The sequence below is a fragment of the Hydra vulgaris genome, chromosome 06 (assembly GCF_038396675.1).
Source record: "Hydra vulgaris chromosome 06, alternate assembly HydraT2T_AEP".
NCBI classification, from domain to species: Eukaryota; Metazoa; Cnidaria; class Hydrozoa; order Anthoathecata; family Hydridae; genus Hydra; species Hydra vulgaris.
This window is the reverse complement of record NC_088925.1, coordinates 52,404,851-52,425,080: the sequence shown is the minus strand read 5'-3', so window position 1 is coordinate 52,425,080 and position 20,230 is coordinate 52,404,851. Positions and strand designations below refer to the sequence as shown.

The 20,230-nt window shown below is 25.3% G+C and overlaps 1 protein-coding gene and 1 long non-coding RNA gene across 2 annotated transcripts in view; one reads left to right on the top strand and one right to left on the bottom strand.

The window, feature by feature from the left end:
• Positions 1-20,230, bottom strand: part of LOC100202622 (fibrillin-1) — a 68,606-nt gene that overhangs the window by 447 nt on the left and 47,929 nt on the right. The window contains exons 11-18 of the mRNA XM_065800438.1: positions 10,322-10,486; positions 10,071-10,193; positions 5,591-5,719; positions 4,805-5,227; positions 4,566-4,715; positions 3,568-3,720; positions 2,498-2,791; positions 34-97 (exon numbers count right to left, since the gene is read on the bottom strand). Coding sequence (XP_065656510.1) covers positions 34-97; positions 2,498-2,791; positions 3,568-3,720; positions 4,566-4,715; positions 4,805-5,227; positions 5,591-5,719; positions 10,071-10,193; positions 10,322-10,486 — 1,501 coding nt within the window. The remainder of the gene's footprint in view (positions 1-33; positions 98-2,497; positions 2,792-3,567; positions 3,721-4,565; positions 4,716-4,804; positions 5,228-5,590; positions 5,720-10,070; positions 10,194-10,321; positions 10,487-20,230) is intronic.
• LOC136081968 (uncharacterized) lies at positions 1,163-1,842 on the top strand. The gene is made up of 3 exons (XR_010639298.1): positions 1,163-1,186; positions 1,271-1,318; positions 1,758-1,842. It is a non-coding gene; the product is annotated as an uncharacterized LOC136081968 (long non-coding RNA).

The following is a 20,230-nucleotide window of genomic DNA, read 5'->3' as shown; positions in this document are numbered from 1 at the left end:
TGTTTTAAAAAATCAGAAAATTACTGCTGTTACCTTGACAACATTATATTATTATATTTGTTAGCATTGGCATTGTCGTGCAAAATATTAACCAAACCTAAAAGTTTAAAAAATGTCAATATTTAGTTGTAGATAAAATTATTAAAGTGTACACATATATGTTTAATATTCACATATCTACACTTAAAGAGTTCCATACTTTTACGGAATTATTTTCCGTTATTTGTTCGGAAAGTACCCATTTAACAAAATTGAACGGAAATTTTCCTTCTTTTCAAATAAATTTTAAAACACGGAAATTTCCATTGCAAAAAGGTATTATTATAGAAGCCAAAGTAAAATTTTAGCATACAGACGTGTTTCATTAAAAAGCAATTTTAAATTTTTTTAGCTAGCGTTTTTTTTAAATATAACCAATTCTAGTGTGTGTGTGTGTGTGTGTGTGTGTGTGTGTGTGTGTGTGTGTGTGTGTGTGTGTGTGTGTGTGTGTGTGTATATATATATATAACACTAATAATAACCATACTAATAATAATAATACAATAATATAATAATAATAAAATAGTAGCAATAAAAGTATTAATAAAAAGAGTACACAACACTACAGAAAAATAATTGAGTATAGAAAAAAGTAAGGGATAAAATTCAAAGAAAAAAGGTTATAAAATTTATCAGAATTCGAATTTGAGAAACAAAAAAAGTACTTATCATGATATATATATATTTTTTATATATATATATATATATATATATATATATATATATATATATATATATATATATATATATATATATATATATATACATATATATATATATATATATATATATATATATATATTAATACAAATGTCTATTATAAAATATTTATATAATTTTCGTGTTCACATTTGTTTATATTTAGATAAGAAGGAACACACAAGTAGATATTCTGCAAAAAAAAAAAAAAAAAAGATTCAAGATAGGTATTGTACTTTGGTTTTTAACAATTTTTAAGCTAGCATGAACAAAAAAAATAACTTTTTTTAAAAATGATAAAAAGTATTTCATTGATTTCATATTTATTTTTTTTATGATGAAAATGGACCAGATAGGTAAAAATTATTTAATTTATAAATTATTAATTTTCGGTTATATTATATTTATGTTTTATAATTTTTTTTAGCTTGCTAAAAGTTAGACCTAAGTATGTATCTTTATTAATAAATTTTAAGTTTGATTTTTGAAATGGTTTTATATTAAATAAAAATAATTTAAGTTTTCATTATAGAACAGAAAAGAAAACTTGGGTTTTATTGTTAAATTGTTGAGTTATTTTGTAAGTAAATTTAATAATTAATTATCGGAATTTGATTTTAAAAAAGTTGCAAGGATTTTTATTTATTTAATAATATAAAAAAATCTAATTTTAAATTTGGGAGTAATGGCATATGGCACTAACAATGGCATAAACAGGAAATTCGGTTATCACCATTACAATGACAAACAAACTGAGATTGTTACATTGCACTTCAAAATCTCTATTTGTATCATACTTCAAGTTAAGTTTTTATTTCTTGTAGGTATTTATTTATTACTCAAAAGAGTTTTTAACTTTATCCAGAGTTGTTTGTTGCTTGGCCTTAGTTAAATCAGTCATATTGAGTAACAACTTTAAAATAACCATTGCACATAATGAATGTTTTTTATAATTTATTACTTTGTTAAATATTAAAATCTTTCCTCAAAAACTATTTGCTTTTTTGTTTTTATTTTAGATTTAGAGTTGACTCGAAATGGAAAAGAAAGGAAAGACTGCATTTTGTGTATTTGGATTGCTTTACTTATATTTGTATTTATTATTTAACCAATATATATTACTTAAAGATAAGTTTTTAGGTATATCTATATCGTAAATGTATTTAGGGATATGTAATATAATTATATTATTATGCGCTTGTATATACTTTATAAAAATAGTTAATAATTTTTTTGAAAGTGTTTATTTTTTCACTAATTTATTACTTATTCGTGTATTTGCTGTTAAAGTGAAATGTAAATAATGGAAAATTTAATATTTTTTATGTAAACCAAAGAAAATTTGTTTTCAGAAAATATTTTCAAAAACATACAATCAATTTTATATATATAATATTTGTTAGAAATAACTTGTTTAAATTTTCATAGAAACAGAATATAAACTGCAACATCACTTTTATTTAAGGAAACTATCCTGCAGCTGAGTTGCTGCAACATTTCCGTTTTTTTAAAGGGAAAAACTTGTTTAACTTAAACGGAATTATTGGTTTATTTACGGAAGAGTTCCGGCAGCTGCGATGACCAAACCTCCCATTGTTTAACGGAAAAAACCCATTGTATTTTAACAAAAAAACCTTTTGTCAACGGAAACTTCCATTAACATACGATGGGTTTTTCCGTAAAATAACGGGTAGTTTGGTCATCGGCAGTTGCCGGAACTTTTCCGTAAAAAACGCTCTATTTTTTTAACAGTGCATACCTTGTTTGCTGCACATATCAACTTTTTGTTTTACTTCTCTCTGTTTGTTCTTAATAACAGTAAAAAGATTTGAGACTGCAAAATAACGCTCCACTATGCTATCATATGTCTCAAACATAGCCATTATAAGACTGGAACCAGATTGAATTGGTCTTCTCAAAACATTAGGTTGGCAGCTAATATAATTACGCAAGATGTTTTTAACATTCAAAAGACTTGATAAACCATCGACAGAATAATTGTAGGCTTTGTTAATGTCATCCAAAATATTTCGGTTGAATGTGTCGTTACAAACTTAAAATCAAAAGAAAACAATATTTTCAAACTATTTTATTTTTGATAATATAAAGGAGGGTTGATCATGACAATTCCTTCATGTTCTACCCTCCGAAGTAATATAGATGAAGACTGGTTAGCATCAGTACATATTTTTACTAACATTGAAATTAGAACCAAATAAAATTAAATATAAAAATAATTTATATAGAAAAAACAAAACTAAAAAAAAAAAAAAAAAAAAATGAAAAAAAAGTTTCAAAATTAAAACGAAAATGAATTTTTTTTGTGACAAATCACGTTTTCATTGTTAGAATCTTAAATGTATTTTATGCTTTATAAATTAAAAAAAAAATTTCAGGACTTTTAGGATTTTTAAGTCTATCATTTTTCAAATTCTGGCTAATAAATCAAGGAGTCCTTATTCTCAATAATACAATAGCATTCTAATAAAATTCTTATTCTAGAACTCTTGAGCACCACATTAATTTTTCCAATGAATTGGAAAATTCATTTTCGTTGATCCTGATCCTACTCCTATGATGGGATGTCTTATCTATTATTAGAACTATAACTTCGCAGAGCTTTATAAAAACAGAGTTATGAATTAATTGCAAAAAATTAAATATTAATGATTATTCCATTATCATGGAATCATTATCTTGTTTATCATAGGATCCCATTTAAATGTTGTAATAAACAACAAGAACAATGTAATACAATATTTTTATAGATAATGAAATCAGAATAGCATATTTTACAAATACAGACAAAAATGTAATAAAAAATCTAACCGAATGGCAATTGTACAGCTGAAAATTTTTTCATGTTTTCCAGAATCATCTGAACGTCAACAAGTTTGAAGGTTTGATAAAATAAAGTAAAATCTAAGTTATCTTTAAAATCAACAAAGCCATTGCAGCTGCCATCTTTTAAAACAGGAAAACCTTATAAAAAAAAATCAAAAAAACATCATGAGAAAAACTATTAATAGATTATTAGTACTTAGTAATAGTAATTTATTAGAGAACAATTTAATGTAGAAATTTTTTCAATTCCACAATTTACGTAGAAATTTGTGACAAAATCATAATTATTTTGACAAACTAAAAAATTAAAATAATTAAATTTAAGTTATTATTTATTTCTTATTTATACATCATACTAATATTTTTCTTATTAGTTTTTATTCTTATCAATATTTATCACTTTCATCAATATTATTAAATATTGTTTAATAATATTCTTAAATAGAGACAAACTAAAACTAATTTCTTCATTACGAAATTGAATTACTAAATTTACAGTTTTCAAAATTGAAATATTTTCATTTTGGACAATACTTTTAAACCAATTTTTAGACTATAAATTATTTTTAAACCAATCTTTAGGCTATAAATTATTTTTAGCAAGTTAAATTTTCTTTTTCAAAAAATACAAAATTGTTATATCTTGCAACTCTAATTTAAGAATGAATAAAATTTCAGTCAAAAAATACAATTTTTTTTTCTAATTGTTGTTTAGTAAAACCTTTTTGAGCATCAAAAAAATCTTACCATTTAACACTACAAAGCAAAATAGAAATAATGAACTAACTATTTAAATAAAATAACATTTAAATATCTATATATAATAACAATAAAATAATATAACAAATAAACTAATATATATAAAAATAATAGATATGTATCATTTTGTTCAGAAAAAAATACTTCTATTTTTCCAATTTTCAGTAAATTAATTAACTGTGTGTTCTAATCTCATAAAATTTAATTCAAGAAAATTTAGTTACCTTGGCTACAATTCATAATAAAACAGAACTCAGTTTTACTTTGATTCATAAATAAGCATGCAGGAGAGTTACAAGTTCGAACAAATGTAGCAGTCCCGTTACCACATTCTTGCCGACAACGAGATTGCATTTGCCATTTGCCCCAAATTGCTAATTATGTAAAGAAAAAAAAAATTAAAAGTTTACCTCCCAACAAAACACAATTGTTTCCTTGTTTTTGCACTAAATGTTATTCTTACATGCATCTCCATTGGCAATTTTCAGTTCACTGATAGATCCATTTGCAGCTGGATCAGACATTATTATGTTCATATTTGCATAGTCATTTGGACCATTAAATGTTGAGTCAAACTTGGCCACATTGAATTGATTAAAAGAGATATAGAAACTTCCATTGAATTGAGAAATTGCAACAGAAAGCCATTGATTCAAAGTTATGTTAGCCATTGCTTGATTGCCAAATACATAAAACGACATATTTGATCCTTTCACAGAAACATCAATGTAATTACCACTATTATCTGCAATTTTAATGATGTTTCCATTAAAATAAGAGTTTATTTTCACTTTAAAGTTAATGGTGAAAGTTTTCTTTAATACAGTTATTGTTTCAGCTTTTTTACTGCCAACTAACATTTGTTCAGATGACCAAGACAAATAATCTGACAATTAAAACAAGCACAGAGAATAACTCATGCTATAATAGTTAATCTATCCAATAATAGTTAATGATAAATAATTAAAAAATAATGATAAATAATAATTCTATAAATAACAACTATACATAGTATAATTATATAAGCTATACATTTATATAATTGTATAAAAATATAAATTTTTACAAACTAATAATTAATTTGTATATATTTATAATTTTTTAATTTACATTTTGTAACTATTTATATAACTGAAAATGTAAAAACTTTATATTAATAACAGTAAAAGAATTGTAAAAGTATAATGTAAAAAATGAGAGATTCAAAGCTTCAAATAAAATCACAATCAAAAAAAAGATTTTTTTAAACCTTGACATTTAATAACTCCATTGAGGTTGATTCCAATGCTACTTTCAGGACATTCACACACATAGGATCCCACAGTGTTTACACAAGTAGTGTCTCCACAGATGTTTTTCGTATGACATTCATTTTTATCTTGAAATATGAATTTAAGAAAGAAATTAAAAACAAGAAAACAAAATTTAGTGGAAGACAAAAAACGTGTTATACAATTATGTGTTAAAATAATGGTTTTTCTTCCGTGTTATGTGTATTACAATTATTATACAAATAAAGAGGATCACAAAAAGAAAAAAAAAGAAAAAAAATTTTAATTAAGAAAACTTTATTGTTTTATTAATCATTCAAGAATATGACAATTAGAAGTGGACCATGTATGAACTCTTGGGTAACTTGCGTTCTCAATTTTTAATAATGCAGCCTTTGTTTTTAAAAAATTCATGTTGCCAAGCATTAAAAAAAGTTATTTTTCATCATAAAATTAAATTTTTTTGTCAACCTTAAAATAGTAGAGGCCGGCATTGGGTCAGCAAAAAAAAAATTTGACACAAAGGATTTACCATAAAACATAGAATCAAAGTTGGCAATTTTTTGCTGACCTCAAACACTTTTTAGATCAGCATTGCCAAATGCCAATTCTAACTCCAAGGGATGATTATTATTATTATTATTATCAGTAATATATATATATATATATATATATATATATATATATATATATATATATATATATATATATATATATATATATATATATATATATATATATATATATATATATATATATGTATACATATGTATATATATATATATATATATATATATATATATATATATATATATATATATATATATATATATATATACACACACACATTAAATTATTAAAAAACACATGCTATTAAAAACTCAAACTATTAAAAATACATTTTAAATTCGCAAATTAATTTGTTTCAAAATTAGCATCTGCTGAGGTTGCATCTCTTTATCAAGCTCGACACTTTCTTACTTTGGATTCTATTCACTATCTCTATAAATCTCAAATCCGGCCTTGTATGGAATACTGTTGCCATATCTGGGGTGGATCTTCTAATGATGCCCTTTCTCTTTTAGACAAGGTGCAAAAACGCATTGTAAACATAGTTGGACCTGCTCTTGCAGCCAACCTCCAACCATTAACACATTGCCACATCGTTGCTTCTCTTTCTCTTTCCTACAAACACTATAATGGGTACTGCTCTAAAGAGCTAGCGTCTCTTGTGCCATCTACTAAAATTTATTCTCGTGTTACTCGTCATTCAATTAAGTCTCATCCTTTTTCTGTGACTGTTCCTAAGTGCTCCAAAAACTCTTATTTGTCTAGTTTTTTTCCTCGAACGTCAGTTCTTTGGAATTTGCTTCCTTCATCTTGCTTTCCTGATTCATATAATTTGCAATCCTTTAAGTCGTCCATCAGTTGTTATCTTGCTCTACAATCTTCATCTCTTCTCTTCCAGTAACTTCCAACTTTAATTAGTGGTTGTTTGCAGCCTTGTTGGAAGCGAAAATGTTTAAAAAAATAAAAATTCACGGAAAAAAAATGAAACAAAACTCTAAATAAAATTATTATTACGCATACTTCAATACAAGATTAGTAAACAAAAAACTAGAACATTTACATAATCTTCTCCAAAAGTGCGATCTCAATGTTATTCTTATCACTGAGACCTGACTTAACAGCAAAATTCTAAAATTTCTTTTATTAAATGGAAATGATTTTTAAATATTGCAACATAATTGTAATGGCAAAGGTGGTGGCTGACTTATATTAGTGTGAAGTAACATCCATTCAATACAAACTATTTTTGATGTTCCTGATGAACTTAAAGACATTGAAAGTACTTGTGTATTTGTTTCCTCTAGTCACAAAAATCAGGCATTTTATGCATTTACCCCAGGTGCAGCCTCAAGTATTTTGAAAATAAAACCTTTTGCAAGATGCTATGTAAAATTTCATTAACTTGTAACCATACTTGTATTGTTTCAGGTGACTTCAATCTACCACTCATTGAGTGGTCAATTAGCCTTAGAGATTCTTATTAGCTTTAGAGATTCTTGTCACGATTTGTTAATAGCAACTTGTATGGCGAACGCATTGACTCAGCTAGTACCAAACAGTATCTAATTAAATGATATTTTAGATCTTTTATTAACCAACAATAAAATGTATACAATGAATTAACTAAAGCCCCTTTCACCAACACCTGTGACAATTGTACTTTGTACATTGACCATTTCAATTTTGGAACTTAATTACCAGTAAAATTTCCAATTTCATTTACCTTCAAAAAGATCAACTATAATTCTATCAACAAAGCTTAATTAAATGCTGATTGGTACAAGTAATTTAGAATTTGGCATCCAAAAAACACAATCTATACCAAAAATGCAAAAGAAACCGACACACTTTTACCAAATACAAGAATTGTTTATGTCTATATGATGCTGAATAATAAAAAGTACTATTAATATGGAGAAAAATACTGTCAATAAATGAAATATTAATAAGTTTTACTCTTTTGTCAAGTCAAAATCCAAGTGTCATCATCCTGTTTACCACTTGTAAACTTTGATGGTTCTAATTGTTTAGATGATTGTATTTAAAAAAGTTTTTTTGCTTCTGTCTTTGCCACAAATAACAGTGTTAGAACGTTATTAGATATTCCATTCCATCAAAACTGATTGAGTATTGTATTGTTTTTGTAACAATATTTTGTATCATATTTTTCTAAATCCTCAGATGGTTACCCTTCCATATTTTTAAAATCAATAGCAACTACCATTGCCATTCCTTTTTCAATTTTTTTCAAAGTGTCAATGATTACAGGTACTATATCAAAAATTTGAGAATTAGCTGTAATTTGTCCAATTTTTAAGAAAGGAAACCTTTATCTACCAACCAACTACAGACCTATTTCCATGACTTGTAGCAATAATTGATTCCATAACATTTGCAAAGTTATGGAATCAATTATTGCTAAAAGCATAAAAAAGTATTAGTAAATAACTTTTATTTCACATCATCAATTTGGTTTTTATAAATCACAGATCTGCATGCATTTAAATGTTGGCAACTTTAAACTAATGGACCTCTGCCATTAATAACAAAAAGATAGTTGATGTCATCTATATTGATTTTGACAAAAGCATTTGATTATCACTCATCCTAAACTACTGTTCTTACAACACTATGGTAATTAAATACAACTGTTTAAATGGATAAAAAAATTTGTAACTAATCGCTCTTAAGTGTGTGTGTTGGTACTTCATATTCCAACAACATACCAGTTATGAGAGGAATACCACAGAGAACTGTACTAGGACCTACATTGTTCTTAATTTTTATTAATGACATATTTTCTTACATTAATGGAGATTGTGGCATTAAACTCTTTGCACATGATATTGAGTTGTACCAATTGAGAAATGATTACAACAACATTTATCTTCAAAATACTTTAAAAAATATTTCTGCAGGGTCAAATAATTGGCAACTCAAAAACAAATTCTTTTATGTATGCTACGGAAGATATTTTTTAATTATTCATTCTTATTCATTAACTTCCATTACCAATATTGAAACTGTTCATTTAATTCAGGATATTGGAATCACCGTGCTTTCTGATACAAAATTCCACTTTTAAAATTCCTTTAAATTTATATAAGGTGAATGCCCTCACCTTATGACAAAAAGTGCATAGAAAAAGTCAAAAAACATTCAGCCAGAGTTGTATGCAAAAGATATCATATTGCATATACTGAAGACTTATTGTTTTCCAACTTAAATCTCTTGAATATTGCAGAGTTAAATTTTATATTTTTATGACTTATAACATTGTGCATCATCGCGTTGATTTTTTTTTTCTGATTTTTTTTATTTTACAACACTCTATTATTCATTACTATTACTAATTATGAAAAAAGTTTCTTTTAAGTTGTAGAACTCACTTGACCACATAGTGAATTTGCCTTCACTGTCTGCATTCAAATCAGATTAAAAAAAGTTTGATCTACAATTTCATTATTCACTTTTACACTTTCTTTTATTGAGTTTTATTCTTATTGGTGTTACATAAGAATAATTTAGTGATCACTTTTTTGAATTTTGTACATTTTTCAAACGCAATTGTACAATAATTCCTTTGTTCCTTTGAAATATGTTATTTATAACTTGAATTTTTGAAATTTAGATGTTCTTCCAGCAGAGTTTTATAGAGTTATAAAATCTTATATTATAGAGTCTTATACAGGCAGTAGAATAAAAAAATTAGATAAATGTTTTTTAAAAACTATTACTGTTCTGTTTTTAAAAGCATAGAGCATTTTTTTTTTTTGTAGAGCAAATTAATTCAATTTAAAAAAAAATAAAAATTAATAACTAAAAAACTAAAAAATAAAATTTTTTATATACAAACACAGATAAATAAAACTTATTCTAAATGATTACCTAGGCATAAATTTAACTTTTTTTCAAAATAGAAACCAGGTTTACACAAGCACATATAAGATCCAGGAGTGTTTATACATAGTTGGCTATCCAAACAAGGACTGTTGAAGCATTCATCAATATCTAAATATAATTCAAAAATATAAATCAATATTTAAATAGTCTACCAAACATTTTGATTTATTCAATTAAAGTTTAAACAATGTTTATGATTCATATTTTTGTTATTTGAATATTTATGCAATTCATACCATTACACCCTGTTCCATTATAAGGCAGTGTTACATTTAAAGGATAGCCATTTCCCCAAAAACCAGGAGGACATTTACAGCCAAATGAGCCTATTGAATTTGTACAAGTTGCCACCACGTTACTATCACTGTAGCAATTGTTAACTGGACAACATTCATTAACATCTAAAGTAAAATACATTTTATTATTTCATATTTATGTTTCTGATTATATCAGTGAAAGAAATCATTTTGCTATTCTAATGATGCAGAGGTTCTAATACTGAAGATATAAGATGTAGTATTTATTTTGCAAAGAAAATTTTGCTATGATCTTAACTTAATTTCTGAGAAGATGTTTGAAAAAATGTTGCTAGATTTCAGAAAAGAAAAAAAAACACAAAAAGCTCATTTTTATGGTTAAAAAAAATTGGTTAAAAGTCATATGTGTGAAGTTTATGTAAATAAATGTGAAGTTAAGTCATAAATGTGAAGTTTATGTAAATAAATGAAACTATACATTACAATTAATGAAATTATACATTTGTAAAACAATTTTTAAATGCGCCAGTTTATAATTACCTACTACAGTTTTTAATTAACTACTACAGCTTTTTGTAAAAAGTATAATTATTTTGTTTTTGGCATCAATTTATAAAATTTAGGTTTTTTAAAAAACTTTTCAAAAGACATAAGACATATTTCACCATAAAAATATATATACAATGATTAACATGTCTTTTAAACTTTATATGCTATAAGCTCAAACAGATGGATGTTAATATTTTGCTGGATGGTAATATTTTGCTGGATATTGATATTTTGCGGGATGTTGAACATGAGATTGTTTTGAGAGGAGTGTCAATTTTATTTAAATTTGATGTTCAAACTCTACTTGCCATAACAGCCTAAACTTATTTAGTATTTCTAAAAATGGATCAGAACTCCTAAACTTGGGTCGGAACAAACCATTTTTTTTAGAGATTGTTGGAACTACTTATTTATGAAGTGAGCGCTCACTTCACTGCACCACTACTGCAACCATTATTTTGAGACATACTTGATTTGAGGCTTTGCATCTTAATAGCAACACTAAACTATTGTGAGTGCATCACTATACCTAAATTAGGTGTTTGTTCAAAAAGATTTTTAAACAAAAAAATATGAACATCTTCACTGGTTAATTAGTTGAACTATGCTTAATAAGCTCCTTAACAGCCAATTCAATAAGCTTTAACACTTTTAAAATAACTTCAAAAAATTTAAAATTAATTTTCTAATAAAAACTGTTTGTTCCATTGTTCAAAACTTGATTGCATGATTCCAATTTTACCGAACTTTTAAATATGAGAACCAACAAGTTCCACCAAATTTTAATGTCAAGTTTTAGCATAAATTTTTTACTTTCTTTTTTAAAAAATGATTTTGCAATATGAAGTTACAAACAGTTTTAAAATTTTTATCAGTGTGACTATTCAATACAAGTGTTATCTTGAAATGCTGTTGCTGCTTCCACAACCAGTTTTTCATATGATATGACATCTCACTGAGCCCTCTTCTTTATGTCTTCGTGGATTATCATTTACTACTGACCTTTCATGGAAACCATATATACAATCAATTGCTAAATTAGCATCTGCTAAGGTTGCTTCTCTTTATCGTGCTCGCCATTTTCTCTCTCTTGATTTTCTTCTCTAACTCTACAAATCTCATTCTTTACCTCTACAATTATTTGTCACTGTATGGAATACTGTTGTCATATTTGGGGTGGTTCTTCTAATGATGCTCTTTCTCTTCTAGACAAGGTCCAAAACGTGTATTGTAAATGTAGTTGGACCTGCTTTATCTGCTAAGCTTGAGCCTTTTTCCCATTGTCATAAAATTGCATCTCTTTCTCTTTTCTACAAATACTATCAAGGTCGCTACTCAAAGGAGCTTTGATCTCCAGTTCCATCAACTAAAACTCTTTCTTGCGTGACTCATCATTAATCAAAGTCTCATTCTTTTACTGTATCTGTCTCTGCATGCTCCAAAAACTTTTATTTGCCTAGCTTTTTTCCCTGCCCTTTAACCCTTTGGAACTCTCTCCCATTTCAAGTTTTCCTGACTCATACAACCTTAAACCTTTTAAGTCTTCTGTCACCTGTTTCCCTGCTCTATAAATCTATTCTATTTTTCTAGTAACTCCCAACTTAATAATAGTTGCTCCCTTGTTGGGAGTGAATAAGAATAAAAAAATATGTATATAACATTAAAAATGTGCAATTTTATACCCAAAGATATTCATTGTCATTACAATCTGAATATAAATCATAGTTTTCATCAGAATCATTCATCAGCATTTTCTTCATTTGATTGGCCATTTGTGCATGTTTGGCTAATCCAGTTACATGATTTTTTTTCACAATTGATTCTCTTCAGGAAAAAACAGCCAAAAGTAGATTGGATATATGTTTTATTTACTTTCCCATTTTTAATAATTACACTATGGATGGTTCTCATGTGGGTAATAAGACTAGATGGGTTCAAACATTTTGCATTTTTTTTTACATGAAAGAATTGCATAATGTACATCTTGCTTCTCTAAACAACTTGTATGATTTTTCAAAATACTTTCAGACTGTTTTTTCATTTTATTTTTGTACTTAATGTTTGTTAGTATTATATAATTAAATTAAACTATAAATAAAAATTAAATATATCACGAATAATGATAATTGAATAACCCTATGTGTATAAAATCAAACTTGTAATGTTTTTTATAGTTGGTATTTTGAAGAAAATAGTATTCTTATGTGTATAAGATTTATTAAAGTAGATATATTAAATATTACAATCAAATATAATATATCTACTAAAAAACTCATGGTCTCTTTTGCATCAATTATACTTAAGTTTAGCGCTACTTTATGTTACGGCTATTATTTTACAAACTTGTTTGTAAACAGCAGAACATAATAAATTCTATTTTTTGTTATTCATTTACCAAACTTGAACACAAAAAGTAGAGTATTGCTTTACATAGTAAATTATTCTATTAAACATATTTCTACAAAAAGTAGAGTGTATTGATTTGCATAGTATATTACAAAAGAATGCAACACTCAATGTATTAATTCCAATAGGTTGCAAAGATAGATAATAATCAAATATTATCTAAGTGGGGGTTATAAATCTGCAACCATAGTAAATTCATAAAATGAATTTATTGCATTTTTTAAAGATTTTCTTTATTATCATAGCAAACATTTGTCAGGTGACATAATTAAAAAACAAAAAAATACCCAAGTTCCAAAATCTTAATGAACTCCCAAGACTCCAGATTCTGGGCAAAAATAGGGACTTCAGGACTCTAAACTCTGGACTCTGCATCATTGCTAGGCAGTATCTCAAATTTGCCTAAAAACTTGTAGGTACTATAACACTACCTTGACACTTCTATTTTTAGACACTTTACTATTTTTAAATTTTTCAGCATTAAAAATAGAATGAGTCTAGAAGTTTAGAATTAAAAATAGAATGAGTTAAATTTATACTATATACTATATTTTGTTTATAGTTTTTATACAAAAAAATTAAAAATTGATTTTTTGGTTAAAACCAATAGTTCTTTCTCTGAATGAATTGAAATTCTTCTGCCTTACTTCATGCAGTTCTTTGATCAAGTTAGAAACTGGATAATTGTTGTTCGATCAAGTTAGAAACTGGATATTTGTTGTTAGATCAAGTTAGAAACCAGATAATTGTTGTTCAATCAAGTTAGAAACTGGATAATTGTTGTTAGATCAAGTTAGAAACCAGATAATTGTTGTTCAATCAAGTTAGAAACTGGATAATTGTTGTTCGATCAAGTTAGAAACTGGATAATTGTTGTTCAATCAAGTTAGAAACTGGATAATTGTTGTTCGATCAAGTTAGAAACTGGATAATTGTTGTTCGATCAAGTTAGAAACTTGATAACTGTTGTTCGATCAAGTTAGAAACTGGATAATTGTTATTCGATCAAGTTAGAAACTAGATAATTGTTGTTAGATCAAGTTAGAAACCAGATAATTGTTGTTCGATCAAGTTAGAAACTGGATAATTGTTGTTCGATCAAGTTAGAAACTGGATAATTGTTGTTCAATCAAGTTAGAAACTGGATAATTGTTGTTCGATCAAGTTAGAAACTGTATTTGGATGTTGTTGTTCTTTGATTAATAATCTTTGTTTTGAATCTTTTACACTTGTATTTATTTTATTTATCTATTTTATTTATTGTTTTTAGCTTTTCTTTTACCTTTTTAAATGTTTTTTAGATTTTGCCTTTATGTTATATAGTTATGCAATTAATTTATTTTTTAAGTATTTTTTTTCTAAGAAGTTGCATCTTAGTTACATTTTGTTATAGAATTTGAAGTATGAGTATAAAATTTTGATGTTTTATTACTTTAATTTTGATGTAGTATTTTTGTTTATTTATACATATTATCAATACAAGCAATACAATACTTAACTTAATATTTAATACTAACAGCAAGCATTTACTTACACTATTATTTTAGTTTTAAAAAGATTATATTTTTTTTAGATTTAGATTGTAAGAAAATATGTTTACAAAATTATATGAAATATATGAAAATATATGTTTACAAAATTGTTTGTTTATACGACACAATGGTCGCAAAAAGTGACTAACGGAGCCGTCCAGTTATGTAGACCTGGGAGATGTGAAAATAGAAGTAGAATGTAGCTGATGTCATTGGGTGAGAATCATAAATGAATGTAAAGACAATTTTGCAGGAGGAATAAAATTTTAGGACTCAGGGATAGGCTGAACACTAACTCATGCTCTAGTCATCCTAAACAAATGATGAAACAATGGTCTATGAGTAAACAAGTCTATATAGTCCCGCTGGTTTATTAACGGCAACCATGGCTAAAATTATCACACCATACAAAAACAATAAAATAAAATAAGTAGATAACAAAATATTAGGTAAAATGATAAAAAATGATTGTACGGACAATATAAAAATAAAAAATAGGCTAACAAATGTGTTACTATTTATGGTCTAAACTCTAGATTATAAATTGAAAACTAATATTCACCTGTGTGAGATAAAAGTATATAAATGTCGTTAATGTAACAAATTCATAATATAAAACTCACAAAGTGCTATAATATGTGGGTGTAAGAGGTAAAAAATGTTGGTACCATAATAATTAATTAGAATTAAGTAGTGGATAATGGTGATCCCCCTCCTCAGGAATGCACTACAATCACCAATGACGTTTCAAAGAGCCCGAGACCCCGAGACTAACGCCACTTGTCAGAGGTGTGTCATTGCAACAGATCTGACCGCCTGCACTCTAAGTCATGCTAGTCAATACTGCAATATAACAGGACTACACTACAAAAGCCAAAAATCCCAATCCCTATCCCAGTTTTTAATACAGCTCCAACATTCTTAGAGATCTCTTGAGGGTGGTAAGGGATGCGCGTGGTGTGAATATAAACAAATATGTAAAACATATAAATATCATGTACACTTACACTAGAAGAGACAAACGTGTACACATGCATGTATGCATATGTATTAAAATAAACAATTTTAACGTATAGAAATAACACAAAGCAAATAAAAAATAGTAATTAATAATTATGAGTAACTTACAGTTTCGTTTATGGCTGAAATGTGTCTTATAAATATAATAAGTAAATACCACTCATAAACATCGAAACTAAGAATGTTTGTGGTTAGCACAAAAGTAGTTAGAAAGTATGGTAGAAAATGTGGTAACTCCAATAGTATGAGAAATATAAACCTTGCCTAAGTAGAGAAAATAGCTATCATACAAAACAGACTCAAATAAATTAAAAAATGATTAGCCAGAGATAAAAAAATAAAGACATATAATCAGTAGGCAGAGAATAGTGAAAAAATAAACAGATGAGACAATAAATGCGATTTTTTACTAATAGCTTATAACCACTGAAAAACGTAACGTATAAAAATAATATTGTAGGCGAAATGACCTAACGAACGTTAGTGAACACTGTATAGTGCAAACCACAACAAACTAACTTAACAACGTCAGATCAAGAAAACTAGATAGAAACAAAAAAGAAACAAAAAACCTCATGAGATCGAGATATGTCTAAACTTATCTAGTAGTATAGTTCAGTACATAGAAACCAAGAATATATTTGTTATAAAAATATGCTAATACGTATTTTTGTGGAAAATTTTCGCGCTGTTATTCTTCTCACAAATATGCGGTCTCATTCAAACATTATAACACAAATCTAAATAAATATACAATGATAAGGTCAAAAAAAGATTATGAGCAAAAGTATATGATAAAGAACAAATATTTGATATACTGATTTTAGAGACTGTTGATGTCTACAGGTGTGTTGGTGTAGTGCATTAGTATGTATCGTTTGGTCATCTCGTATGGTCTCATTATGTTTTCGTTCACTTTCAAATCGGGTGAATAAAAAGCTAAACACAATCATTCCTTGCACTTATGGGCTAGCACATCAGAGCCAGACGTAAGTCCTACAGAATGGATTTCAAATGATCGAATGCACACATTAGTCACCGTAGGCCACAAGCCATCGCTCTTAGCCAAAAGTGCTGGTGTGGAATGATGTACTATGGAATTTACAAAACTGAAATAAATCAAAAACTAGTTCCTAAATTGATGAAGTAATTTGTAGAGATTTATATATTTATTAAACGAAATTAATCAAGTAATTTGTAGAGATTTATATATTTATTAAAGGAAATTAATCAGGTAATTTGTAGAGATTTATATATTTATTAAAGAAAATTAATCAAGTAATTTGTAGAAGTTTATATATTTCTTAAACAAAATTAATCAAGTAATTTGTAGAGATTTATATATTTATTAAACGAAATTAATCAAGTAATTTGTAGAGGTTTATATATTTATTAAACGAAATTAATAAAGTTATTTGTAGAGATTTATATATTTATTAAAGGAAATTAATCAGGTAATTTGTAGAAGTTTATATATTTATTAAACGAAATTAATCAAGTAATTTGTAGAAGTTTATATATTTCTTTAAGAAAATTAATCAAGTAATTTGTTGAGATTTATATATTTATTAAAAAAAATTAATCAAGTAATTTGTAGAGGTTTATATATTTATTAAAGGAAATTAATCAGGTAATTTGTAGAGGTTTATATATTTATTAAACGAAATTAATCAAGTAATTTGTAGAAGTTTATATATTTCTTAAAGAAAATTAATCAAGTAATTTGTAGAGATTTATATATTTATTAAAAAAAATTAATCAAGTAATTTGTAGAGGTTTATATATTTATTAAAGGAAATTAATCAGGTAATTTGTAGAGGTTTATATATTTATTAAAGAAAATTAATCAGGTAATTTGTAGAGATTTATATATTTATTAAAGAAAATTAATCAAGTAATTTCTAGAAGTTTATATATTTCTTAAACGAAATTAATCAAGTAATTTGTAGAGATTTATATATTTATTAAACGAAATTAATCAAGTAATTTGTAGAGGTTTATATATTTATTAAACGAAATTAATCAAGTAATTTGTAGAGGTTTATATATTTATTAAAGGAAATTAATCAGGTAATTTGTAGAGGTTTATATATTTATTAAACGAAATTAATCAAGTAATTTGTAGAAGTTTATATATTTCTTAAAGAAAATTAATCAAGTAATTTGTAGAGATTTATATATTTATTAAAAAAAATTAATCAAGTAATTTGTAGAGGTTTATATATTTATTAAAGGAAATTAATCAGGTAATTTGTAGAGGTTTATATATTTATTAAAGAAAATTAATCAGGTAATTTGTAGAGATTTATATATTTATTAAAGAAAATTAATCAAGTAATTTGTAGAAGTTTATATATTTAAGAAAATTAATCAAGTAATTTGTTGAGATTTATATATTTATTAAAAAAAATTAATCAAGTAATTTGTAGAGGTTTATATATTTATAAAAGGAAATTAATCAGGTAATTTGTAGAGGTTTATATATTTATTAAACGAAATTAATCAAGTAATTTGTAGAAGTTTATATATTTCTTAAAGAAAATTAATCAAGTAATTTGTAGAGATTTATATATTTATTAAAAAAAATTATTCAAGTAATTTGTAGAGGTTTATATATTTATTAAACGAAATTAATCAAGTAATTTGTAGAAGTTTATATATTTCTTAAAGAAAATTAATCAGGTAATTTGTAGAGATTTATATATTTATTAAAGAAAATTAATCAAGTAATTTGTAGAAGTTTATATATTTCTTAAACGAAATTAATCAAGTAATTTGTAGAGATTTATATATTTATTAAACGAAATTAATCAAGTAATTTGTAGAGGTTTATATATTTATTAAACGAAATTAATAAAGTAATTTGTAGAGATTTATATATTTATTAAAGGAAATTAATCAGGTAATTTGTAGAAGTTTATATATTTATTAAACGAAATTAATCAAGTAATTTGTAGAAGTTTATACATTTCTTAAAGAAAATTAATCAAGTAATTTGTAGAGATTTATATATTTATTAAAAAAAATTAATCAAGTAATTTGTAGAGGTTTATATATTTATTAAAGGAAATTAATCAGGTAATTTGTAGAGGTTTATATATTTATTAAACGAAATTAATCAAGTAATTTGTAGAAGTTTATATATTTCTTAAAGAAAATTATTCAAGTAATTTGCAGAGATTTATATATTTATTAAAAAAAATTAATCAAGTAATTTGTAGAGGTTTATATATTTATTAAAGGAAATTAATCAGGTAATTTGTAGAGGTTTATATATTTATTAAACGAAAATAATCAAGTAATTTGTAGAAGTTTATATATTTCTTAAAGAAAATTAATCAAGTAATTTGTAGAGATTTATATATTTATTAAAAAAAATTATTCAAGTAATTTGTAGAGGTTTATATATTTATTAAACGAAATTAATCAAGTAATTTGTAGAGGTTTATATGTTATATACATTTTAAAGAAAATTAATCAAGTAATTTGAAGAGGTTTATATATGATATATATTTTAAAGAAAATTAATGAAGTAATTTCTAGAGGTTTATATATTATACATATTTAAAGAAAATTAATGAAGTAATTTCAAGAGATTTTATATTATATATATTTTAAAGAAAATGCGTTTGATCTATAATTTTTGAGAAATACATGCTTTACATAAATTTGCATGGATTTTTTTGCTTTTTTAAATACTTAAAAATAAAAAATCTAATAAAAATTGTTTTATTTATTGGAAAAATTTTATTTATGAGAAACTTATAACTTTGCGTTTTTGTTTTTATAAGCTCTTTTTTAATATAATTTCAGGTTTTTGTTAATTTTTATCAAATAAAATTAAAGAAGACTTGCTTTGTCATTTTTTATTATGATTAACAAAAGTTTTTCTTTTAATTTTATCTCTTTAAAGATATGTTTATTTAGCAATAAAAATTGATAAATTTTGCCTTGATAATTTTTGACTTAACAATTTTGCTTAATTTTTATTTTATAAATTGTTTTTTTCTTTTGTGAACTTTAGAATTGTAAAAAAGTGAAGAATTTAAATGAATTTTTGTTAATATTATTAAAATGTTTTTGTTACTTTGCCTGCTAATATAACTGATTTGAAGCAAATCCATCACCTGGTGGAGCAATGATGTTGCTACAGCAATCACATGATTGGATCATCTAAATGGCATGCTTCTTGAGTTACTCTTTCCTGCATTATGACAGGAAAGAATAACTCAATATCCTCAGGCTTTTCAAATATAAGCTTTATAGGTTCTAGTCTTTTGACTGTAATTCTTTTGTTGAAACCTATGATGAATTAAATATACTATTTGTACAAAGTTAAATCTCTTAATAATTGCTTAAAATTTTCCTTATAATCACAAGA